At 50.6% G+C, this 24,561-nt stretch overlaps 11 protein-coding genes; 6 read left to right on the top strand and 5 right to left on the bottom strand.

Annotated features, from left to right (window-relative positions):
* Nucleotides 1–1,966: 1,966 nt before the first annotated feature.
* On the top strand, nucleotides 1,967–3,663 carry FFUJ_01942 (probable transporter MCH1; the record flags this gene model as incomplete). XM_023573084.1 has 3 exons in its annotated part: nucleotides 1,967–3,116; nucleotides 3,167–3,316; nucleotides 3,368–3,663. The coding sequence occupies 3 exons, from the start codon at nucleotides 1,967–1,969 to the stop codon at nucleotides 3,661–3,663; spliced, it is 1,596 nt and encodes a 531-aa protein (XP_023423655.1).
* Nucleotides 3,664–4,160: 497 nt separating this feature from the next.
* Nucleotides 4,161–6,013, top strand: FFUJ_01943 (related to cholinesterase; the record flags this gene model as incomplete). XM_023572973.1 has 3 exons in its annotated part: nucleotides 4,161–4,462; nucleotides 4,509–4,926; nucleotides 4,973–6,013. The coding sequence occupies 3 exons, from the start codon at nucleotides 4,161–4,163 to the stop codon at nucleotides 6,011–6,013; spliced, it is 1,761 nt and encodes a 586-aa protein (XP_023423654.1).
* A 348-nt stretch (nucleotides 6,014–6,361) lies between these two features.
* On the bottom strand, nucleotides 6,362–7,948 carry FFUJ_01944 (related to allantoate permease; the record flags this gene model as incomplete). XM_023572862.1 has 2 exons in its annotated part: nucleotides 6,362–6,712; nucleotides 6,758–7,948. The coding sequence occupies 2 exons, from the start codon at nucleotides 7,946–7,948 to the stop codon at nucleotides 6,362–6,364; spliced, it is 1,542 nt and encodes a 513-aa protein (XP_023423653.1).
* A 727-nt stretch (nucleotides 7,949–8,675) lies between these two features.
* Nucleotides 8,676–10,289, bottom strand: FFUJ_01945 (related to amidohydrolase family protein; the record flags this gene model as incomplete). The annotated part of the gene is made up of 1 exon (XM_023572751.1): nucleotides 8,676–10,289. One exon carries the CDS (start codon nucleotides 10,287–10,289, stop codon nucleotides 8,676–8,678), a length of 1,614 nt encoding a protein of 537 aa, XP_023423652.1.
* Nucleotides 10,290–12,238: 1,949 nt separating this feature from the next.
* Nucleotides 12,239–12,781, top strand: FFUJ_01946 (uncharacterized protein; the record flags this gene model as incomplete). The annotated part of the gene is made up of 1 exon (XM_023572640.1): nucleotides 12,239–12,781. The coding sequence occupies one exon, from the start codon at nucleotides 12,239–12,241 to the stop codon at nucleotides 12,779–12,781; it is 543 nt and encodes a 180-aa protein (XP_023423651.1).
* A 1,704-nt stretch (nucleotides 12,782–14,485) lies between these two features.
* On the top strand, nucleotides 14,486–14,920 carry FFUJ_01947 (uncharacterized protein; the record flags this gene model as incomplete). Its single annotated transcript, XM_023572529.1, has 1 exon — nucleotides 14,486–14,920. One exon carries the CDS (start codon nucleotides 14,486–14,488, stop codon nucleotides 14,918–14,920), a length of 435 nt encoding a protein of 144 aa, XP_023423650.1.
* Nucleotides 14,921–15,266: 346 nt separating this feature from the next.
* Nucleotides 15,267–15,582, bottom strand: FFUJ_01948 (uncharacterized protein; the record flags this gene model as incomplete). XM_023572418.1 has 3 exons in its annotated part: nucleotides 15,267–15,280; nucleotides 15,332–15,451; nucleotides 15,498–15,582. The coding sequence occupies 3 exons, from the start codon at nucleotides 15,580–15,582 to the stop codon at nucleotides 15,267–15,269; spliced, it is 219 nt and encodes a 72-aa protein (XP_023423712.1).
* Nucleotides 15,583–16,231: 649 nt separating this feature from the next.
* Nucleotides 16,232–18,226, top strand: FFUJ_01949 (uncharacterized protein; the record flags this gene model as incomplete). XM_023572307.1 has 5 exons in its annotated part: nucleotides 16,232–17,078; nucleotides 17,126–17,546; nucleotides 17,591–17,882; nucleotides 17,931–18,171; nucleotides 18,216–18,226. 5 exons carry the CDS (start codon nucleotides 16,232–16,234, stop codon nucleotides 18,224–18,226), a joined length of 1,812 nt encoding a protein of 603 aa, XP_023423711.1.
* Nucleotides 18,227–18,269: 43 nt separating this feature from the next.
* Nucleotides 18,270–19,253, bottom strand: FFUJ_01950 (related to epoxide hydrolase; the record flags this gene model as incomplete). Its single annotated transcript, XM_023572196.1, has 1 exon — nucleotides 18,270–19,253. One exon carries the CDS (start codon nucleotides 19,251–19,253, stop codon nucleotides 18,270–18,272), a length of 984 nt encoding a protein of 327 aa, XP_023423649.1.
* Nucleotides 19,254–19,381: 128 nt separating this feature from the next.
* On the bottom strand, nucleotides 19,382–20,419 carry FFUJ_01951 (related to flavonol synthase-like protein; the record flags this gene model as incomplete). The annotated part of the gene is made up of 1 exon (XM_023572084.1): nucleotides 19,382–20,419. The coding sequence occupies one exon, from the start codon at nucleotides 20,417–20,419 to the stop codon at nucleotides 19,382–19,384; it is 1,038 nt and encodes a 345-aa protein (XP_023423710.1).
* Nucleotides 20,420–22,427: 2,008 nt separating this feature from the next.
* FFUJ_01952 (related to delta-5/delta-6 fatty acid desaturase) lies at nucleotides 22,428–24,395 on the top strand (the record flags this gene model as incomplete). XM_023571973.1 has 4 exons in its annotated part: nucleotides 22,428–22,606; nucleotides 22,815–23,382; nucleotides 23,432–23,596; nucleotides 23,643–24,395. The coding sequence occupies 4 exons, from the start codon at nucleotides 22,428–22,430 to the stop codon at nucleotides 24,393–24,395; spliced, it is 1,665 nt and encodes a 554-aa protein (XP_023423648.1).
* Between the last annotated feature and the right edge of the window lie 166 nt (nucleotides 24,396–24,561).

Below are 24,561 nucleotides of genomic sequence, written 5' to 3'. Positions count from 1 at the left end.
CCCATCGCTTTATTTCAGTGTCATTTCGCATCAGTGACACTCCTGGTGTGCTTTTCTATGTCATGAGGTCTGTTACAGCCCGTACCGAAATATTACGAAGGTTCTAACATGAAGTGTCCACAGCGTGATTCACTTCACTCCGCCGTTTTAGCGCCCTCTACATCCACGAGCACTACAGCAGCACGTAACTACATCTTCTCAGGCCCGAATCATTCGATACGATGTTGCATACCGTCTGCCAAATTTGAGCTACGTCTCCCGACGACTACTCCTTCCTCATTGTTGTTCGAACAGAGGCGACACGAACATTAGACCAAGTGCCGCCAGTCAACAAAGGAATACTCGGCTTGGCATCAACATCCATGCTGATGTCCTGATTCTTGTTGTATCGACGGATGGTCCCTAAGAGAATTGGTGTAAAGGGTAGGCGCCTCACAAGTTCATCTTGTACAACATCTAATGGTTGCATGCAGAACTTGTCTATCATCACCTTCGAGGTGCATCTACCTCATATCCCACGCCCGACAGCTCCTCATCGACGTATAATAAGCAGTCAAAGGTCACTACTTCTCTTCCACATTCACAGCATGTCATCGCTCTTCTCGGAGAATGGTCACAGAACACACGAGCCTTCTCGCAATGATATGCGCCACGAGACTGTCCTGCTACGACTGAAGAAGCCCGGCGGGGTGCTTAAACTTTCCATTCCAACACTTTCAACCCGAACTTGAAGAGTACAAGATCCATCGCAAGCACTTCAAGACTTCATATCCCCTCATCGTACCAACATGTTCGCGGGTCATTCACTGGGTGACAAGCAACAAGCGAGCGGCTAAACAAAAACATGGATCTCACTCCAGTTCCGAACACAGATACTCTGTATGAAGCCCTCTTGCGAGATTTGGAGCTATCATCAGTGGTGACTGCCCGAAGTCTCCAGCCCCGAGAGCATTGAAGTCGGCCCTGATCATAAGACGACTCCTGCCATCTTCCGATAAGGCCACTGCCCTCAGATCACGACATGCTCAAGTAGATTGACTCGTCTTCGAGGATACAAGATACGACTGGCCATTTTGATAACCTGGTGCCTCTCCTCTGGTGCCGAAAGATGGCCAGATTTGACGATGATGCACGCGTTGCTGGAGGATGTTGATCGCCTTCCGCCGTACCATTTCAGCTCTCAACTTTAATAGAAGCCTCCAGGACACACGAAGCAGGGAGCAATGGTATGAGACTTGGGGTGAATATGCGGTGCAGCTGTTCCCGAGTGTCGTCCTTGCGCTCATTGCACATCATAGATCTCGCCCGGTCGAGCTCCACTTAATTTGGGCTCAGCTAAGCGGAGCTCATTATCATAACACTTACTATTCTTCATGTTTTGCCCAGCCCAATCTTCAGTTTAGTGTCCTGCGGGAAATGTATCGCACACAAGCAGAAGAATAACAAACAACCAATTCAATCTCTTTTTCTTGGTTAGTAATGTCAAAAATGCAAGACATAGACATTTTAGCTAACCCTTGGCCTCTGGCATTCCGTCTCATCGTTGCTCGTACCTGTCTAGGGTAGTCCGTATTGCAAACTGTACGACTAAGACATGTGTTCTAATGATGTACAGGCTGTGAATCAGCTGTGATTTACTGTGTAGCTTTCTGACTCCATGTCTGGCCCGGTGAAACACATGAATCACTCTTCAACGAACCAAAAGTGAAGTTATCTTGACGAAGCTTGTGATCAAGTCTTGGAGATTGATAAGATTGATAAGGCTCTGCTCTGACTGATCCGGAAGTTTGTCCGACCTCGGCATAGAATTGTGGGGTACGATTCGAAGCATGACCCATGACGTGGGATCGCGATGGACCAGTCCCAACTGACGTGATTCACATTCACCAACTCTATCTATTACTCCGTATCTCAACCATGAAACTTTCCTAATCTCCCTCCTCAACCATCCTAAGCCCTCATCATTATGTCGTCTCCCGCCCCCGACGACACGCGCCTCGACGCCGACCAAATCTCCACACACAGCTCCTACGCCTCGTCCTCCGACTCATCCTCCCGCGCGCGACGAAACAAGGAGAAGCAAGCCCTCCGCCTCATCGCCTTTATCGCAGCAAACATCATAGCCCTCGCCTGCGGCTCCATCGTCGTCTTCTCCCTCTACGCGCCCCTTCTCCAGTCTCGTCTGCACTACACCCAATTCCAGGTCAACGCCGTTGCTATCGCTGGCTCTGTAGCGCTGTACCTTCCTATTTCGCTCATCGGGTATATCTGCGATCGCGTTGGGCTAAAACCGCTTGCGCTGGGGGGAGGAATCCTCTTCGGTAGCGGGTATGGCATCGCAGCGGGTGTTTATCGGAAATTGGATCTCGAGTATCACAGTCATCCTGGATATCGTGTCAATGGAGACTGGTCCGTTCCGTTTCTGATGTTTGCGTTTGTGTGCATTGGTATCGCGACATGCGCGCTTTACATGGCTTCTGTGTCATCTTGCGCCAAGAATTTTGGAAAAGGTCGTTATCGAGGATTGGCGCTCGCTACGCCGATTACTTGTTTTGGATTGAGTCCCATGTGGCTGAGTCAAGCGGGAACTCGTCTGTTCACTGAGACGCGGCCAGACGGCTCCAAGGGCGACTTGGACGTATTCCGATTTTTCCTCTTCCTCGCCATCTTGACTTTCTCCATGGGTATGCTGGGCACATTCACATTACGTGTAGTGGACGAAGACGAGCTTATCGATGAGGCTATCGAGGAGCTGGAGCAGAGCGGCTTACTCGATGGAAGCTCTCTACTCGGCAGGTCCGAGAGGAGTTACGGTGCGACGGGTGATGAGACGGAGGGCTCAGCGCTACTTGATCCGTCGAAAGACGATGCAAAGTGGAAGAAGAACTGGGTCCTCAACGCTGAAACGCGTTCGTTCTTGTCTGATCGCACCATGTGGCCCTTTGCTCTGGCATTTCTTCTGATCGTTGGACCTGGCGAGGCTTTCATCAACAACCTGGGCACAATTATTGGTACACTGACACCACCTGAGATGGAAGGCCTAAGCCATCGCACTTCAGCGGCGACACACGTGTCCATCTTTGGAGTCACAAACACTGCTTCTCGTATCTTCATCGGTACTCTGACAGATCTTCTGGCGCGTACCCCCAGACACAGCATGTTCAAGCACCGCATGCTCGTTCAGACGTGAGCAACCGCTTCTCCATCTCCCGCGTCGCTTTCATGGCCTTCTTCGCAACTCTGCTCTCCATCGGTCTCTTGATCCTCGCATCAGGCCTCGTCCAAAACCACGCTGAGCGCTTCTGGCTCGTCTCAGGTCTCGTGGGCGCAGGCTACGGTGCAATCTTCAGTCTCACACCCCTAATAGTCACAATCATCTGGGGCGTAGAGAACTTTGCTACGAATTTCGGTATCATTGGTATGCTTCCTGCTGCAGGGTCTACATTCTGGGGCCTCGTCTACTCAGCGACGTATCAGAACGGCGCGAACAACTCAAAGTCTGCTCCTGGGAGTGAAGAGCGTGCTGATTTATTCTGCTATGGTGAGCAGTGCTATGCTCCGACTTATTGGGCTGAGACTGTTACTGTGTGGGTTGCTGTTGGGTTACTGATCTGGGCTTGGAAAGGTAGGGGGGGATGGTCTCAGCGTGGAATTGTGATTTAGCATTTTATCTCGGCATCTCATCATCTTTGGCGTTTTAGATAGACAGCATACGTGGGTCGGTCTAGTTAATCTCATAGCAGCATAGTTCTGATATCATCAAATACATAGCGTTTCTTAGTCTGCCGTTGTTCCGTTCGTCAAAGCTCCTTGCATGCATGCAGCTTACCCCGGATTTCAGATCAGACTCCACCACTATCACTTGACCAGGGTGCAAGTTTCCCGCGGCCAACTTCCCCTCTCTTGATAACTTATCGTCTTCGGAGCCCAAGCTTAGCAACCGATCAGCACGGAACTCAAATTTGACAACCGTAGCTCTAAACTCTGTGCATCAGCGTTCCCACTTGGTTCCTTGCAAGTCATCCAGATAGGAAAGTCTCGGGGAACCAATCCGGGGAACTTGGACGTTATGCCCGACGGAAAAGTGTCAATGGCTGTTATCTAAATAGCACGATCGTGTAGGTAGCAGAGCTCAAGATTAGATGTTATCATAATCGAACATGGCTGAACGCAAGGGAAGTTCATGGGCGTGGTTGGCTGCATTGCCTGTCCTCTTGGCCGCTGCGTTTACAGCGTATCCTGATGTCTTTGGACGTTCTGGACCGGAGGCCTTGCCTTCTGTGAGAATTAAGCAGGGGACTGTTATTGGGAAGTTTGTTGATGATGGGACGTTTCCTGAACCGTTGGAGGGATTCATGGGGATTCCGTATGCTGTGCCTCCGGTTGGTGAACGACGGTTTAGACATGCTGAGCCTGTGGGTGAGAGCAATGAGACGATCGAAGCTTATTATCTAGGACCAAGGTAAGTTCCAAAAACATCATGTTGAAGTGTTCGCTGACCTTTGAAGATGTCCTGGCATACAACTCGTTCCCTTCCTCAAAGACCCCATTCTGGGTCCAGATTATGAATCAGAGGATTGTCTAACCATCAACATCTGGCGTAAGAAGGGCCATACACCAAGCAAGGGAAACCTCCCTGTTGCTATTCTCATTCCGGGAGGAGCGTTTAATCGTGGTGCTGCAAGAATGCATAATTCGCATATCATGCTTGCTTTCTCGGAAGAACCATACATCGCTGTTAGCATGCAATATCGCATTGGCGTATTCGGTGGACTGAACACTGAATTAACTGCCAAAGAAGGTCTGTTGAATCTAGGATTGAAGGATATCTATGTTGCGCTTGAGTGGGTTCAAGAGAACATTGCTGCGTTCGGGGGTGATCCTGATGATGTTACCATCATGGGACTGAGCGCTGCAGCTCATGGTGTAAGTGGCCTCCCCTCTCACCTAAAACTGTTACTAACAGCTACAGATTGGGCATCTCATCATGGACATCAATCAGCCCAAGAAGCTATTTCACAAAGCAATCATGGACTCAGGAGCTCATACTGCACGGGCAGTCCATCTTCCAAACGCTGCGCTCAACGCCCAGCACTTCCGGGAACTTCTCGATCTGACACCATGCTCACACTTCAAGAACCTCAAAGACCCAAAGATCCTCACTTGTCTTCGCGGACTTCCCTCAGAGACTGTGGACAGAGCAGGAAAAGAGGTGTTTAGACGTTCAGACCCTTCTATTCGTTGGGCGTGGCAGCCTGTTATTGATGGAGATGTCATTTCACGACGACCTATTGAAGCATGGAAGTCTGGCAAGTTCCACAGAGTTCCCATTTTGACAGGCTCAGCTGCGAATGAGGGTGCTTTCTACGTTCCCCGAACAGCCGACAAACCTGAGGATTTCACGGGCTTCTTTCGTGAGCTTCTCCCGCATCTCACAAAGGCTGAGGTTGCGGAACTTGAGAAGCTGTACCCTGATCCCTCAACAAATCTTGACTCACCACATCTCGACACTCGTGGTATTCCTGGCGTAGGATCGCAGTATAAGCGCCTCGAGACAGCATACGGCCACTACGCATATACATGTCCCGTCCGCCAAACCGTAATCTGGTCAACATACCACCCCAACGCTGAACCCGCATATCTGTATCACTGGGCCCTTAACAAAACCGCCCTCTTTGGTGCCAACCACGGTGATCAAATGCGATATCAGACGTTCAACCGAGAAGTTCGTGAGATATCAGCTGCGCAGAGAGAAGTATCTGGCCAGTTTCATGCATATTGTACAAGTTTCATCACAAAGGGTGATCCGAATGCTATAAAGGGCAAATTTGCGCATAGACCGGAGTGGACCCCGTTTGAGGATGGGAAGGGAAAGACGATGTTGCTTGGGAGGGGGAATGATGAGAGGGCTGGGGGGACGGGGGTTGGGAAGGCAGCTGAGTTGCTTGAGTTTACGTGGGGAGATGAGCAGTGCGAGTTTTGGTGGAGGGTTTCGTCCAAGTGGGAGGACTAGTTAATACAATGAATGACACTAAAATGTTGATTCAGAGTACATGACTCCGTAGATCAAGTGATGGTGTTGTGCCCGGAGAAACAGGCATCGCCTCGACTAACCCATGTCTACCCCATCTTGCCAAGAAACCCCGGGATCAATAACCTAGCATCGTGCATAACCAACCGTCTGATCATATTAATTCCTTTACGTAAAACCAGCGTCAAAGTGGAATACCCCAGATTTCACGCACAGGTTCCCGAGTCATCACCGAATCCGGGGTATACAGGCTCCAAGACCAAAGCTTCAATTGACTCTAACCAACACTAACTAAACAAACACTCATGACATCATAAACATTTCCCATAACTAGTAAGAGTAACGGAAGTTGGGGTTCTCAAAGTCAGTGAGATCCTGCAACGCGGCATTCTCATCCTCCACAACAGGGCCCTGAGCGTCACGAAGACGGTTTCGACGGATGAGCACGAAGCGAAGAGCAATCGCAATGACAACTTGGCCTGCTACACAGCCGATGATAAGCTTGCAGCCGGTTTGGTAGATTGGTGCTTCGGAGCCAATGAAGCCGTGGGGACCGATGATGTTGCCGATGCAGTATGCGAGGAACACAAAGGCTGTGGCGGTGGTTCGCTTCGTGTAACCGCCGACGTTTGAGGCGGGCATTTGAAGAGCGACGATGAGGGCACCAACGAAGGAAGCGCACTAAATAGTTAGAAAGGTCCAGATTGAGAGGGGTTGGGGACATACCATGTAGTAACCAGCAAGGAGACCGCCCTTGTTGGAGCGAGGAAGTTGCCAGAACAAGGTCACAGCAATAAGCGTGGGCAGAAGCCAGACACACATGACGATCGTCCTCACATTTTTGAACTTGGACGCAACATACGGTCCTGTAAACATAAAGATGGCGTTGCAAGCACCATACGGAATACCATACGCCGTCGTCAACAGCGCATCATGGGTGAAGCCCTTGACGATCAACTTGGAGAAGTTCGCGATACCTCCGTTGATGACCTCGTTCAGCAGCGTAAAGAAGAACAACAACCAGATCTGTGAGTCCACAAAGACCTCCCTGATCTGATTCCACTTGATCTTCCTGTTAAACACACCCGTCTTGTTCCTCGCGCTCTGGGCAATCAGCATCGCACGCTCCTCGACACTGAATCTCTTCGCAGTAAGGATGTTGTTGGGAAGGAAGAAGAATAGGATCACACCCCAGCAGATCGTCAGTCCGCCGCAGAGCACGTAGATGGTCCGCCAGACATCCCACCCCTTTGCCTGGCCGACGCCGTAGAAGAGAATACCGCCAAACATGGCGCCGAAGCCGTTGAAGCAGTAGAACAGACCAGCGCGCGCAGGCTGTGTCTCACGACGGAACCATTGCGAGACGATGAGCATAAACGCTGGTGTGATGACAGCTTCAAAGGCGCCGAGGAGGAAACGACAGACTGCTAGACCAGCGAAGTTCTGGCAAGCTGCTGTGAGGCAGAGAATAGAGCCCCAGGTGATGACGAATGTGCTGACAATGGTGCCTGTTGGGAGACGCTGTGCAAGGTATGAGGCAGGCCACTCGGCGACGAGGTACGCAAAGTAAAAGATGGACGCCATCCAGGAGTATTCATCAGAGGTCATGCCAGTTGTCGAGAAGAGATCGAAAACAGCTGAGTAGCCGAGGGCTTGCTTATCGACATATTGGAGGAGATATGTTCCGCAGAGGAGCGGCATGAGTGACCAGTCGACTTTTCTGCGGAGTTTCTTAAGGGCATCTTCATCGGCCATGAGCTCGCTGAGGCGGGAGTGAGCGATGCCATGTTGCTGGAGGAACAGCTCTGCCTCGTCGAGGTCAGTGACGGTGCCGTTCTTGATATCAGCCTCTACGTCGTCGTGATCAAGAGGGATGATCTTCTTGTCCACCTCGATGTCGTTCTTTGTGTCCGCCATGATGAATATTGCAATTTGTGATCAGAGAGGAGATGGGTCTCGTCCTGCTGGGCGGAAACAGCAGCGACGCAGCGCCCTTTTTGAACCCGGGGGCGATTATACGATTCATGATCCGGGGTATATCAGTGGAGCACCTCAGTCGCGATAAGTTGAGTGGAGGTGATGAGATACCGCTAGCCAGGGGGTGGTTCCCAGTGCATCCACTGTTCTGAGATAGGTAAGTTAACTAAAAAAAAAATAACTGGGATGCGGGGGAATGGCCCGACGGGTTGGGAGATGTTTTCCCGCGGAAAACAAAAAGAGGGCGGTGGAGAAAGCGGAGGCTAGAATTGGGAGCGAGAGAGGAGATAGGATGTTAGGTTTGGAGATATCGTGGGAAGAGAGATAAACTTGACGTGTTGTATATCTGATAGACGAGAAATGGGCAGATGATTGATGTGATAGGGATAAGTTGAGTGCGTCATGGATTGAGGGAGTGAGAGTGTGTGTGGTGTTGAATCTGAGATGGAGATGCGGAGAAGATGCGTGAACATAGTTGAACATTGAACATTTACATCAACATTCGATGTAACATGACAGGAACAGGTAGCTAGAGGATCAGCTCTCACCGTACTCAATTCGCCGAACGTCTCAAGAATCACCCATTGCATTGTCTATCTCATTTTGTACTCCATCCCAACCTAAACCTCAACTTCAACCCACCAACACCACGCTGCCAACCCATCAATCAACCCTCAATACTCCAAACCCTCTTCCCAGCAAACCACGTCTCCCTAATCTCCGCCTTCAACAACGTCCTACTATCCCACTCCATATCCGCCACAACCAGATCCGCAAACTTACCCACCTCCAGCGACCCAACCCTCCCATCCTGAAAAACACTCTTCGCCGCACCCTGCGATCCCGCAACAACAGCCTCGCAGACACCAAGCTTGAAATGCTCATTCACCACCTCCTCACACTCTGGCTCCCTCGCTGAGCGTCGTGTCGCTGCTACGTACACGTTGTGCAGAGGGTTCCAGGGGGCCGTGGGACTGTCGCTGCCGAGGGCGAGGAGGGCGCCTGAGTCGGCGAATTCACGGTATGCGAAGGCGCGGTCTCGACGGGTGCCGATGAGGCGTGGCCATGCGCGCAGAATGGCTGGGTCGGCGTGGACGGGCTGGATGGATGCTGTGAGGCCGAGGTTGCCGAGACGTTTTGCGTCTTCGGGGGATGAGACCTCGAGATGTTCGATTCGGTGTCGGGATCCTGGCTTGCCGTACTTCTCGAGCATGTCGACCGCCATATGGATCGCCGCGTCACCGATGGCATGAAGAGCTATTTGGATTCCTGCATCGGCGGCCTGTTTGACAACAGGTTCAAGATCCTCTCTTGACCAGAACGGCGGCGGTGATGCGACTGAAGAGTATGGTTCTGAGAGGTATGCCGTGCAGGCGTCGATGATGCCGTCGCAGATGATCTTGATGCCCGCGATGCGAAGATCAGGCGATGTCTCTAGACTATACTGCTTCGCAAGTTCAATCGCCCTGTCAACCTGCCTCGTGCGCTCTTCAACTGTATCAGCAGGCTTGACGATCCAATACGCTGTTACACGCATCGCCACGTCGGGATGTCTCCTCTTCAGCTCAACAAGACTCTCCCAGCTGTACTCATCCATCGCCATCTCGATGATCCCTGTGTATCCTGACGCATGGTACGCTTTGAACGCAGCGAGCATACACTCAATCCGCTCCTCATTCGACGCAAGCTGCGCAAGCGTAGGCCAGACAATCGACAGAATGGACGCTTCGCTGAGAACACCAGATGGTTTGCCGTTCTCATCCCTCTCGATAATACCACCCGGCGGATCCTCCAGATCAGCGACTTTCATCTCCTTCAAGCCCGCTGAGTTGCACCACGTCGAGTGCATGTCCTTTGTATCAACATAAATCGGCCTCTCGTCAATCTCATCCAGAATCTTGGCCGTCACGCCATCTGGCGTCATAGAGTGCATCCATCCCTTTGCCATGATCCGCGGAACATTCGGATTCGCCTTTGCATACGTGCGCAGCTCGTGAAGAATATCCTCCAAATTCTTGCACCCCTCCAGCGCAATCTTCCTCAGCGACTGGCCCAGTAGCAAAAGATGCATATGCCCATCTACAAACCCCGGCAGAACCGTCTTCCCCCCGAGATCCTGCGTGACAACATCATCCCCCGTGACTTTGGCCTGCACATCATCCTTTGTGCCGACGGCTTGAATGATGCCGTCTTTTATGTACATGCTCTCAGCAAAGGTGGGTTCGTCGGCCAAACTGGCGACAGTCCTCGAGAGAATCTTGCCATTGATGAAAAGAGTCATACTGCGGTAGGTAAATTCTGTGTGATCAGAACAGGTTTTTTTGTGGCAGCAAATTGGGTAGGTAAGGTACTTATAGAGCCATGGGGCTCGTCTTGATTTGGGCCGTGTCCATGCGGGAGCCACTCAAGTGGGCTAGATGTGCCTATCACCAAATTCGGGGCTTGATGGTGGGGTGAAGAACCGTCCAATGTCGTTGAGATGTCCTGCGAGGCAAATGCATGCAGTTTGATATGGCATTTACTGATAGGTCCTTAACACGTGTATCATTTTTTAACCCTTCAAAGATCTACACAATACAATTAATTACAAAGCAAGCCCGTGCCTGAGATTATTGTACATTTACAGTACAACCTCGGCATCGTCATGTCCGGCACCGGCCCTGAACTCGTGGGGACCCTTGATTTTAACCTGTCATCGCTTACATGTCTAATTGGCTGTTTTTCTCACAACAACGGGTCCGTGAAAATCGCTCACCGAGATGATCTTATCAGATTAAAACGTCATCTGATCTGATCTAATGCACGCAATACGTATCAGGTCTTCCAAGACCGAGGTCTGGGTCTTTCGCCTCCACCGTCTTCGCTGACGCTAATCAAAGATGTACCCTTTTCGGGAATAAAACCTGGTCTTGTTGGGATACATGTTTCCACTGTTACATTGGATGAATCCACCTGGAGCGAGACGATTCCTCCCGAATTTTGCTGGTGTGTTGAAGGGGGCTCGAAACTTGAGTCCAGAGCTGAAGTCTATGCTCTGGTAGGTACCACTCGTAGGCGCAGTAACTGCTGCTCTTGAACATGAAGCTGCACCCAAACCGAGGAAGCTGTCGTGGGCCGAGAGTGTGACTATCCTTTGAGTCCCTTCACGGTATGGCATTTTCTCCCCCTGAATGCAAGTCTTCTAGAGCTGGCACCATAGTAGAGGACAACCTGAGCATCAAGACTTTTGTTACAGGCGCGGCAAACAACAAAGGAGCACACATACTCCAACTCACCTCCCTCGCAGGCCCCAACGCCGTAGTATTCAGTTCAACACCCTGCAACTCCTCCTATCGCCTGTCCCTAGTCGCGTGTGCCATCTTCGAATATACCTCTATTCTCACTCAAAACTTTGGCAGGATCATCGACACAATCGACGGGAGCGCCCCGTCAAGTCTAGAGTTTCGTGACATCGCCCAGAACCCTCATGTCACTTGACTCTCGCAGTTTTGCTCCATCAACAGGCTTCCCGTAGATAAATATGCCCTGAAGGCTTTGTTCTTTACTGTCGAGCCTTGGAATGTACAGCTTGAGAAGTTGTCGGTCACATGTGATGATGAACGTATCAAGGCTTTTTCGGCCGATCCGTTCAGATTTGGAGAGCGATGATACGTTCAAGGGCTCATTGGGTGGTATAGAAGGGGGCGCTTTTCATTACGTGTTACATTGCGGTGTCAATGGCTGGACTGTCGGGAGGCTTAAAATTAATATGGTGGATGGGCTTGTTGCTATGTTAAGTTTGTTTCACGAACTCTGTCACGATCACGCAACAAGTCAACCAAAACCACAATGCGGGGTTCCTTATATAGGTACTTGTAATTACACTGCTTTTTTGTTGTGAAAGATGTCCAACTGACCTCAAAGAAGTCACATGGTCGTCTTGGCTGAACAAAGAACATTATGGGTTGACAACAGCCTCGAATGCGGAGATGGGCTTTGCAATAACCTGACAACGGGCACATCGCGTTATTCAGATAGACGATGTCGAAAACAGTAACCTCGAAGGTTGCTGTATAAGTCCTGAGATCCTTCTAGTTTGCGATGCTAGTGACCCCTATTCCGTCTCGTCCATCGAGTCTCTATTTACAGCTTGAAATACAGCCATTGACCGTCGCCGTTACAGCGAAACCTGTAAGCGTTCTACTTATAGGCATCAGCAGCATAACTAACAACATAATTCCAGCTACCAAAATGACCGTCGAGTACGAGTGCGGCTTCAGCATGTACCCTCCTCTCCCCCCAACACCCTCCAACCAATCCCTCTACGCCCTCTTCCTCGCCCGCCTCAGAACAACATTCTCGTCACGAACCCATCCCTCCACATCCAAACCGCTCCTTATAACCGACGCTGACACAGCCTTCTATTACTTCACGCTCCCCAAGTATCCCAAGATCCCCGCCAATCCCGAACACTGCAACTTCTTCCTGAGTTTCTGCCTCAGCTTCGGAAACGGTGGTTTACCACGGGAAGTAGCTGTTGCTCATGTCCTCGAGGTATTCGTTATTTCGAAGGAGTATTTTGGGGAGAGGGTTAGGTACTGGAATGGGATGCACAGAATGAGGTGTAATAAGCAGTGGGGGTACTATACACTTGCAGATGTGAAGGAGGCCGAGGCAGAGGTCAGGAAGTTATGCAGGAGTATGGACTCTAAGGTTACAGTGCTGGAGACAGTGGTGGAAACGCTGGATGAAAATAACGTCGTGGAAGTTGGACCTCTATTTCTGCTTGGCTAGTTGTCTTCTCGTCTACACGTTCACATGAAATATATGTCTCAACTAGGTACCGTCAATCGCAAGTCCCCCAGCTCCATCAATATTTCGACAAGGCAGTAACTTGCAACTTAGCCTTCAAGACTCCTAATGATAGCAAGCTACAGATGGACATTAGGCAGCGTCAATTTGCTGCACTGATATCGTGCTTCACATATCCCTCCGAATCTACTACTGAACCAGTCAGCAGAGACCGAGACTCCTGACGGAGCGCTCTTGGAGCTCCGCCGTGCTTTACTAGTAATCTCCTAACCTAAGTGGACCAACTAAAGATGTCAAGATATTTTTAGTATCGTACTTCTTCTTGGCGTCGACACCATTCTCAACTGAGACTAGCTGTCCCATTGGATGAAGCGTAAAGCGAGAGCTTGTACACTACAACATGTTTCCCAGTCCGAGATACAGGAGACCTAATCACGTAATACTTTTAATACAGATAAACTCAACTAATTTAGCCAAAATCTGTATTTGACTGCAACCCCTACAATTCTGAGCAGTACTGTGCTGATCTCAAGTAAGGCATCTCTAAGAGATACAGGTATGGAAAGCTGTGCATGAACCCCTTGCTCAGACATATTTGAGGTCAAAGCCTACACCTTCTTGCACGAAATAGCCGAGATCGCATCAGTAAGACTTGGATGTAACGCTCTGGCTAAGCTCATAGATCCTGAAGGATGCTGGTCGGTAGCATTGAGGTGTCAGCAACGTTGTGTGCTACAGTTGACTTCATCCTGCCAATACTTTCCATACGTTGGAGGCACTCGACGACTCTCCGTCTAGTTTCTATACAAGTCACACTCACAGGCTACAAGATAATCCAGTTGTAGCTCACCTTACTCAAGAACTGCCTTAGTGGAGCAGGCCGGGTCCATTGAGGGAGGAGGGGAACCCTTTTGTTTCCGTATCTCACATCTACTTGGCCATTTATCCTGTAAAAGATGCATGTTCCATGTATTCATCGCTATATTTGAACTGAAACTTGGTCGTGGCGCAATTGCTTGCAAAGTTGCAATAGTGGAGAAAGAGCCTCAGCTCGGGATGCAGCTGTACTTCGCATCCAGTGAACTACTTCTTCTGCGAGCTTCAATAAACGAGGTGCTGTCCATCTCTAGCAATCTTGCCTCGATTGACCTTGCGTCGTGGTAATTATTCGTTTGTGCACCTCGCAAATCTGGATCCACACATTTCGTGATAACTTCATTTGCTGTCATTCGCCAGCAAACAAAAAGGAGACAGACAACTGACATCACGCAGCATCTGCACTTATAACAGGTAAAGAAACATGGGGCAGTAGATATTGCAGCGACTTGGTCACAAATGTAGGCCGCTGAGTCTTGTCCTGGTCCTGTAAAGATGCGAAAACTTGTTCATGGGTCAAATTTAGGGTTCATCTTTTGCAACAAGATTTGTAGATTAGAGTGTCGCGAGCTTCACCAAATGAACGAGATGTTTGTTTAAGCCTCGAAACTATAGGCAATGTGTGCATAAATGCTGGAGCAAACAGCTTCGCAGTTGCCAGCGCCAGGCAGGAGCGCGAAGAATTGATGCTCAACGACTTCGCCATCAACATCCATCTCCTTCAAGTCCATCTCAACCCCCCATCGCAACATCTCTTCCATCTTCGCCCTCATAAACACACTCATTCATCTTAATAACCAAGTCCTCATCATGTCTTTTGAGTGCGGCTTCGACATCTTCCCCGCCCTCTCCCCTACCCCCGAGAACAAAATCCGCTACGCCGAATTCCTCGACGATATTGTCGCCGTCTACAAGACCGACGAAGAATCGCGCCTCCTCATCCTCCCAAACGACGCCGACTTCCCCAAATTCCTCGACAAGCGCTTCGTCCACTTCGTGCTCACCAACAACCCGCGCATCCCCGCCGACCCCAACGACTGCGACCTGTTCTTCAGCCTGCGCAGCTCGAGCGTCTTCGACGCCAGCGTCATCGACACCATAAAAGAGATCGCCACCATCGCGCAGCACCATTTTGGGAGCCGTGTGCACTTCTGGACCAATGTCAGCGACATCTACACCCGCGGCGAGGTCACCCGCGCAGAGTGGGAGGTCTCCAAGAGAAAGGATGTCTCGGACTCGAAGTGAATGTGAGAAAATCGGATCCCAGCGCGCTTATCTTACCCCGACACTTCCGATTACGCTGCTGGGAGTTGGATTATATACGCCCGCATCTGCCGACATTGCGCGGCAGTCATGGCAGGGGCTTACTTTTACGGGTTGGGTTGGGTTGGGGCTGACGTTGGGACCGAAGGAATGGGAATAAGCACCAGCGTGTGTTATTTTATTAGACCACAAGGCAAAAGCGACAGATCAGTTCATTCTGATACAGGGATATCTCCATCCAACAAAAGAAAAAGACAAGTTTAATCATAGCGTGCTCCCATACGTCCAAATCTCTAGCCAAAATTCACGGTGTCATGTCTCGGTCCATTTAGAGCAGTGCTACTAAGAACGCATTAGCTTCGGCATTTGGGTTTAAGTGATTATCTGGCTGACCTGATCGAGCTTCCCATGACTTGTAGGGGTCGGCTGGCTTTTTTGTAGGGTCGACTGAGCCTGCGAGCTTCCTCTGGATCTTTTCCTTGAGTGAAGGTTTATGAGGTGCTGTTTCAAGACCTGTTTTGTTAGTGAGAGTGATTGAGGGGATGTGAATGAGACATACCAGGCTTGGTACTTGTTGAAGGCTTTGTTGTGTCAACGAGAGTTGTCTCAGAGACGTTGGCGTTCTTGTATGTAGGGTTCGACATTGTAGAGGTGTTGTGTGTTGTGTTTTAAGTGTGTAGTGTAGTGTAGAGTGCTTCTTTGAGTGTAGTGTAAATGTCTTGTAGACTGTAAACTGTAATGATGCTGATGTATCCTGATCTGATGCCTCAAATCTCGGGGACACAGCTTCTACTTATACTCGAGATAAAGTCTACACACCATCAACCGATTGAGTCACAAACGTTAAAAAATGACATCTCAGCGCCCTTGAAATGGATCACATCTTGTCAGCCCTGCATGATTGAAGGCTTTCGATCCGACTCCGAGTGACACATTCCGCACTCTGCATCACCACTCGGCGTGCCAAAAGTAGTATAAACCCCTGTAAGCCGAGCTGAACCAAGTGGGTACTGGGCCCCGACTCTCCATTATTCTCGAGCCGAGTCCCTCGAGTCCAAGCCGAAGCCACTCATTGTCAAGCCGAGTCCACGAGTCTCAGGCCGAGTCCACCAAGTCAAGCCGTGTCCTCTATTGTCAGGCCGAACCCCACGCTAGACACTTTGTTCCCCAGCCCCGAGACATCAAACGCAACACGCACAAATTTTGAGGCCGATATCTCAAGCCGAAGACAACGCCCAAGCCGAAGATTTTAAGATTTATCATCATCGGATTCATCAGCATTTCAATGGCGCCATGTCAACGGCCCCTCTCCTCCTACGCCTAAACGGTCGCCCTCAGGCTTGCGATCCATGTCGAGCGCGGAAAGTAGCCTGCGACCACGGCCAGCCAACCTGTTCACGCTGCAGAAAGCGGAACGAGACGTGCGTCTACACCGTTTCGGGCGCCACGGTCAAGAAGCAACGGCTTCGGTCCCCCGTTCGCACCGAACCTCAACCTGCACCGAGCACTGACTCGACGCCGTCACCCGCCGTGGCTCCTGGTTATCTCGGCTTCACCAGTCACAATGCTGTCTTTGAAGAAACGCGCAATAGCCTCTCGCTCGTCCACGGGCCGGTGGAGGTTGTTGAGCCGAGGGCGCCGAGGGGTAGAAGTGTGATTGACCTCCCGGCTCACTTGAGGGAGATGAGTTTTTATGTTCTTCGGTGCTTACCTCAATCTCAGCATGATGTTATGGCGCATAGACTTCACTGTCTCACAGACGGATGGATCTTTAGAGCGATTCAGGAGATTATCGGCACGCTTCATAAAGACTGGGGACGGTATCTCTCTTCACGAGATGATGCGGACCTGGATGTGGTTGCGCGCCATATAAGCCATAACACGGCGAAGCCTTGGCGCGATGAGCACTCGAGTGCAAAGGCTTGGACTGATCAGTTCACGGGGAGTAATATCCGATGGGAGTCAGTTGGACTGATCTGGACGTATTGGGATGGCTCACCGAGTTTTGATGCGCCAGTTGTGGTGAAGTGTTTGGGATATTGTATTGAGCTGGCTCGTCATTTCACACCTGGGAATGACATAATGTTGTATCTTTGCTACCGACGAGTCACCACTGAATCTCTCGTCTCAGGCGATGCAGGTGAGTTGATGTTCATCCCACAAGTTGAAGCTCGCTAACAACCGTAGGTTTGACGTGCTGGCGTTACTTTGCAGAGACCGTCGCACTCCTCACATTCCTTGGTCGACACGTCGGATCAGAAGACACAAACTACCTGCCCTCTCTCTGCTCCGAACACAGACGTCGCATCACCGCTCGTGTCTTCAACATCGACAAAGTCCTCGTCTCCTTTACAGGCCGTCCACCTCTTCTCAGCCGCCGTTTCTTCTCATCCCCTCTGCCACTCGACCTGACAGACTTGTGCCTTGAGTCTGATCAAGCTACCATACGCCATGCGGTGCAAGAGCTCGATTCTAATGGGTTTCGCCACGTGGGTGATCTGAAAGGATCGTCTATGGTCAGGGCGCGGTCGCAGATTGCTTACATTAAAGATGAGCTTCTTGAGATTGCACTTGCTAATAGCGTCAAAATCACTTTTGAGAGCCTAACGTACGTCACTCTCATGCTTTTGGGTACTTTACTGACAAGGGTAGTGAGATCAAGGCTCGCGCTGAGAGGACGTATGAGAGCTTCCCAGCCAATCTCATCCATCGACCCGACGAACTCGACGATCCAGACTGTGATGTCCAGAAAGTATACTCAAGAATTCTTATTCGACTAGAACACATGCAGAATCTCTTCTTTGTAGAGAGACTGTTGCTCCGCCTTGGCCACATTGATGAGAACCGGTTACTCCCGATTAGCTTTGAGATGGTCACCTTGACACTTCTCTTCTGGACACACCAAGATCGCTTCTCCGGCATGAGACGAGATTTTGAATGGCTCGTAAGTCAAATTCACATCTACACTCCCCTGTATCTCTAACACTTCCAGCTCATGGCCTTTGCCGCCCCAGGAGGCGGTATCCTCTGTCTCGAACTCCTCCGCCCAACGTTCCGCGGCACCCATCCCGACTGCCCCAAACTCAGCCGCTCCGCCATAATCCAAAAACTCAGTCTTCTCATCGGATTCCTCGACTGGGTCCGACCTCCCGCCCCCAACGCCGATCTCTGCGCAGACTGCAAAGCTGTTATACAAGGTGTACTAGACCACAACCTCAATGCGCCGATCGCAGGTGGAGGAGCGCTGGATACACTGGACTGGGACATTCCGACACAGTTGGACTTTAACTTTGATCTTTTGGATACGTTTGATTGGTTGAGGCCTGAGCAGCTAAGTCTCCCTGCGTGAGGCGAGGAAGTTTTGGATTGTGGTGTTGGTTTCGGTGGGAGCTTGGATATGGATCCAGTGGCTGGTGTTCAGCTTGACGGTTTGAAGATGAGGTGCCCAGGATGAAACCATTTGCTGCTGTTGAGAGGCGGATTGCTCGGGCTCTGATGGGACGATGAAGAGAACGGGTTGCGAGATGCGAAAGTCTTCGTAGCCTTGTTCATCAGGGGCGAAGAGATTATCTCTCCACATTCGATACCAGCGACACACGCCTTTATACCCATCAGCCGAACCGAATGCCTTGAGATGCGCTTTCTGCAAATCTTCGGTATACCACGACGCGATGGGAAGTCTGCGGTCTTCGCACACAAACTCCCCCATCTTTCCAAGAGGATGAAACCACGTCTCCCATTCTTCCCGATTGCGACAAAATATCAGACTCATCGTCGCTTCAGCGTTCTTCTCGAGTATTTCCTGCGATCTGTAATCGGCTAGCCATGGGATGTATCCGAGCATCTCATACCCCAGAAACTGCTTGGTCATGGTATTGATCATGTCAACGTCGAACGGCGTCCCCAGCTTCGGCGGTCCAACGGCTAGAAACACGAGAGCTTCCCAGCGCGAAGGGTAATAAGCAGCCATTCTCGATAAAAGCGTCGCGCCGAAATCATGGCCGATTCCCACGAGGGTCTTCAGGTCCAAATGGTCGAGAAGTTGGATGACCTCATCGCTCATCGGCTTGAGACGGTACGCGTTTACATCTGTTGGCTTGCTACTCTCACCGTAGCCAAGAAGATCAGGGGCCACGATGCCGTATCCTTGAGACGAGAAGTGCTGAATTTGATGAATCCAGTCTGTGAGGGTTGATGGGAAGCCGTGGAGAAAGAGAAGGGTTGTGGATTCGGAGGTTGGAGGGGTGAAGACGTATGAGTATACATTGCCGCTGCGGGCTGTAAACGTCTGTCGCGTGGGTAATTCGAGTGCCATCATAATATACTATGAATCATTAATTGATACAGAGTAAAATTGAAGCAATTGATCGGAGTGACGATGTATCGGAGATTTATACCCTCGCGGAAAGTTCTCGGACACTTCCTCACAACCCCACGTCATCTTCACGAATCCTCAATATACCTCTCATAAACCTCCCCATAAAACCTCCTCCCAATCTCTCTATGACTCCTAACCTTCGTCCTCAACTGCGTCTCCCCCCAAGTATCGTACAACCCCTTTACAAATGGATTATCCACTGCTCCCGCCTCACCCGCCTCCTTACCTTTTCCCCACCTTTCAAAATGCTCCTTCAACGAAGTCATCGCCTCCTCCCTCGTCAAATCACGTCGCACACCTTGAAAGAAGGGAACGCTGAATCGTTCTTTTGGGGAGGATAGTACGCGGTGTGTTGTCGCTTTGCATACGCCGTTAGTGACGACTTCGAATGCTTGGCCGATGTTGACGACGAAAGTGTCCGGGATGGCGGGGACGTCGATCCACGAGCCAGATTTGTTGAGGACCTGCAGGCCGTTTACTTGGGGGGATGCTTGGAGGAGAAAGGTCCACCATCCTGAGGAGTCTTTGTGAGGACCGACGCCTTGGGATGACGTTGTTGATGCAGGGTAGTGAACCAATTTGAGACGATGTTGGTCCGACAAGTACGAGAAGAAGATGTCATCCGGAAGATCAAGAGCTCGCGCAACAAGTCTCAAAAAGCGTTCCCCTAGTAGTGTAAGTTCATCGATATACCGCGTAACAACACCCTTCAGCTCGGGAAGACCAGACGGCCATTGATTCGGTCCCCTCAACCCATCGTACAGCGGCGCCCCATGAGGCGCTCTCTCAAGCTCTGTCGCAAGCTCAACCTGCTCTCTCAGATCATATTTCCCAGCTGTAGTCTCCGTCCCAGCAGCGCTATATCCTAAAAAGTGCGGTGAATTTTCTAGGGCGATTTCTTGTTTTGCTTCTGGGGGAAGGGAGAAGAGGTCTGGCAGGATGTTGATGAGGGATGTTATGATGGAGGTGGGGACGGAGTGGTTGGAGATGTAGAGGAAGCCGATGTCTGTGAGGGCAGTGCGGAGGTTAGAGAGGGTTTGGGGGGTGGGTGATGAGAGGTCGATGATGGGAATTTGGGTGAAGTCTTGGGAGGGCATTTTCATGATGGTTGTTCTGTTGTGAGTGAGTGGTTTGTTACAGTTTATGAGATACTTGGTAGATCACGCAATGAGGGGTTCACTGATGCGATGTCGGCAGACATTTGAGAAGCCACTGAACAATACATCATCATCAGAATACATACTCAATTAACCTTTGTCCAAGTTCAATTGTTCAATTATCCAACGGAACATACCGTCGCAACATCATCACTATCCTAAACCGTCCAACCAAAGTTCCAAAATCCATCCCCATCTCATTTTATCTAACCGCCCGAGACAAAAACGGCGATAAGATAAGATTAGCCCACCACACAAACACTCAAGATAAAACGTGGGGCGCTAGCAAGATCTGGGTCACAGCTGCATAGAGTTAATCTTGACACGTTAATTTTTCGTCACAGGATTGGACACCCAAGCCTACGGAGACACATTAATCTCTCGCACCACGGAAAGCAGGGGTATCTAAAGCTTAGCTCGCTGAAGCCAAGACTGCGGTAGCCCCTTTCTTGCGTCTTGTGCAAAAAAGGCGCAAGGTTAATTACTGAGTGCGGTAGGTAGTTGTGCTGCGCCGTTTACGAAAAACAGGTTCTTTTTTCGCGTTAGCCAAGGTTTTTTGTTAATCTTCGTTCGTTGTGTGGTTCGATTCATGACATGTTGTCATGAGCACGTAGCTACTCTACACTACGCTAAGATTGGCCCCCTTTTGAAGCTAAAGATACCTTACTCGAAGATGGTTTCGAGTAGAACATGACAAGCTTCCAACAGAGTCACCACGTGCAACGCAATGTACGTAACACCCAACAAATGCCGAGAGAGACCCTGTAGCAATTATACTTTTGCAGATAAAGACCCTTATTCTAGAGCGCGCCCCTTTTCTTTTTGACTTTTTTTCTCCCATCGGTTTCGTTTATTTCGTTTACGCGTACGGACCAACGCCGATGCCAATACGGGCACCCGCGGGACAGGACCCAGATCCCCTAAAAAGAAAAAAGGAAAAGGAAAAATTCAGGGTCTCTGCACTGTAACGCCCCCCCGCCTGCAAGTGGGCGAGGCGCTAGCTCAGCGTGACAGGGGAGTGGGGTGAGGAGGGGGGCGCAGGACCCAGAACGCGTGTTGTTTTCCGACGGTGGAGGAGGGATTTTCGTATCCATACTCGGACGGAGCAAGAGATGAGCTATTCCTGGAGGGGGAGGTATCCGATTACGCGTTAGAGAGAACGAGGAGAACGAGAGCGAGTGGTCCGTACGGGTACGGGAAGTGTTTTGAGTACCGTAGTGTAATATCTGTTACGCGTAATTGCAGACGGACGACAATACGGAACATGCGAACGATACGTGTGTATCTCTCGTGTTTGCTCGTTCAATCAATGCCAAACGCTCACATCGCATACGCAATAGCAGGGTGAGGAAATAAGCTATTTTCTAGAACGTGTCCCGTCACTGTCACCACCCAAAGCCACCATCGGGTCTAGATCCCCCCCCCCTAACTTCGCAGCAACTTAAGTGACCTACCAGGGCCAGGCCACAACGACTCTTGTTTCACAAGCCCATCTCCACTCTGGTCTTTTAGTCCCAGAACCCCAAGACCAAGACCAGTTTTAATATGTGGTCCTTGCACCTGAGAAAAGACTTGGCTACACAGGGTTCTGGAGATGTGGTCAATCTCCTTTGAGCTAACCCCAGCGACGCTATCTTTTCTGGCTATTGGCATGAGGGGGGCGAATATGGTACGTACGATGTGAAATAAATGGATATGGTAGCTCTATCGAAGGCTGTGCCCCTGATGTGTGTGTGAGAGAGCAAGCAAGTACTTATCTCGTTGTGCTGCCTCGGCTGTTTGCTGCTGTGATTCCCGTTCTGCTCTGTTTGCTCTTCATTCATATCCACTCTCTCTTCCTACAGTGACACTCGATCACTGTTCCTCTCCTTCTCCCATTTCTATTTTTCTCAATTGTCTCTCCTTTCATTTTGACATTCCTTATATACCAAATCACGACCAAAATAACCCCGAAATGAACCGCGACAAGATCTTGACCGCTGCGGCGGTTGAGAGGATGATCGCAGCTGGTCAAACAATTGTTGTCTTTGAAGACTCGGTACTCAAGCTCGACGGCTGGATGGATAGACATCCCGGTGGAAGATTAGCAGTTCTTCATATGGTGGGCAGAGATGCGACCGACGAGATGAAAGCGTAAGTCACGATGCTTTTTTATGGTGTTGAGGTTGAGTGTTGGACGGGTGCACTACACCAAAAAGAGAAACACACTACAATCACCCCCATTGCCCAATTTGGTCTCTACACACCAAGATGACATGTGCAGTGCGTTTTGTGGGGGAGACAACATTACAGATCAGATCAGATCAGGTTAAGCTAACACGGGTTTTCTTCTTTGGGATAGCTATCACTCGGAAGCGACCTTACGAACAATGAAGGCCTATCGGATCGGTCGGAAGCAAGGATCCTGGGTGAACCGCACACCACCAATTAGAGGCGGCGTCTTCAGCCTCGACGCCCAAGAGATTGATATCTCGGACTCGAGCACATCCTCCGACACCGACGACAACGACAACACGAGTCTCGACGACGCCGTTAGCTCCGCCTCGTCAGAGCTCAGCGTGGTCGACGTCAAAGATCAGGGGGAAGGGCTCCGCCAGCGGGCGGTAAAGACGGCGGCGGATGATTCGCGAAAGCGCACTGCGACGCTGCGTGTGGCCAATGCTGGAGTCGCCCGGGAGATTCAGAACGATATTGAAACGTACCCGTCGCTGGATACGCGGGTGCAGGATGAGATTGCGAGGAAGTACCAGCTTCTCCACCAGAGGATTCACGATGAGGGTCTTTATCAGTGTCCGTACGTTGAGTATGGAAAGGAGATGATGCGGTACACGGCGCTGTTTACGCTCTTTGGTGTGTTGTTTTATAACCAGTGGTACATCACTTCTGCTGTGTTCCTGGGACTGTTCTGGGTATGTGCCCTCACTGTCGTGTTGTGAAGCTTTTGACTAACATGGGTAGCACCAAATCATGTTCAGCGCGCATGATGCTGGCCATCTTGCGATTACGTCTAATTTTGTCGTCGACACTCTAATTGGCATGTTTATTGCTGATTTCTGCTGTGGTCTGTCGATTGGATGGTGGAAGAGCAGTCACAACGTTCACCACCTTGTGACAAACCAACCGGTAAGACACACCCTCAACAAACACTACTCAATACTGACCTGTTTAGGAACATGATCCTGATATTCAGAACGTTCCCCTGTTTGCGACATGCCCCTCCTTCTTTAAGTCCCTCCGCTCAACTTACTACAACTTCACTTTCGTCTGGGACGCCGCAGCCGATTTCCTCGTTCCCTTCCAGCGCTGGACTTACTACCCTGTCATGGGCATCGCACGCTTCAACCTGTACCTCCTCTCCTGGCTCCACGTCCTCTCCGAGAAGTCCTCGCAGCTTGGAAAGAGCCGCGCCTGGTGGATTCGACCTACCGAGATCACCTTCATGGCCTGCTACTGGTTCCTCTTCGGCTACTGCCTCCTCTGGCGCGGTCTCCCCGACTGGACCACCCGCGTCATCTTCGTCCTGGTCTCCCACATCATCACCATGCCTCTCCACGTGCAGATCACCCTCTCCCACTGGGGAATGTCAACCGTCGACCTGGGCGAGACCGAGTCCTTTGCGCAGCGCCAGCTCCGCACCACCATGGACGTCGACTGCCCCGCGTGGATGGACTTTGTGCACGGCGGTCTCCAGTTCCAGGCCGTTCACCACCTGTTCCCTCGTGTGCCGCGCCATAACCTGCGCAAGGTGCAGTTCATGATCCGGGAGTTCTGCAACGACACTGGCGTGCCGTACTCGATCCTCAACTTCACCGATGGCAACAGAAAGGTGCTGGGGCGGTTGAAGGACGTTAGCGATCAGTTGGATATCATGATCAAGTGCCAGCAGCACATGGCGAGGACGGGCGAGAGTGGATTACATTAGATTATTATAGACTAGACTTGCGAGAGCGCGTGCGATTTGTTTTTTGCGAGACAGTATAAGCAATAGATTTCTGTCTACTTCATCCTCGGTGTCCATCGACTTCCCCAAAATAGCAACATATCCCCGTGATCATACGTGAAACCCACCCAAATGATACCGCTGCCTA

This window comes from Fusarium fujikuroi, chromosome FFUJ_chr01 (assembly GCF_900079805.1).
Source record: "Fusarium fujikuroi IMI 58289 draft genome, chromosome FFUJ_chr01".
NCBI lineage: Eukaryota > Fungi > Ascomycota > Sordariomycetes > Hypocreales > Nectriaceae > Fusarium > Fusarium fujikuroi.
Note: the sequence above shows the minus strand (reverse complement) of the source record. Positions and strands in the feature narration are given on the sequence as shown.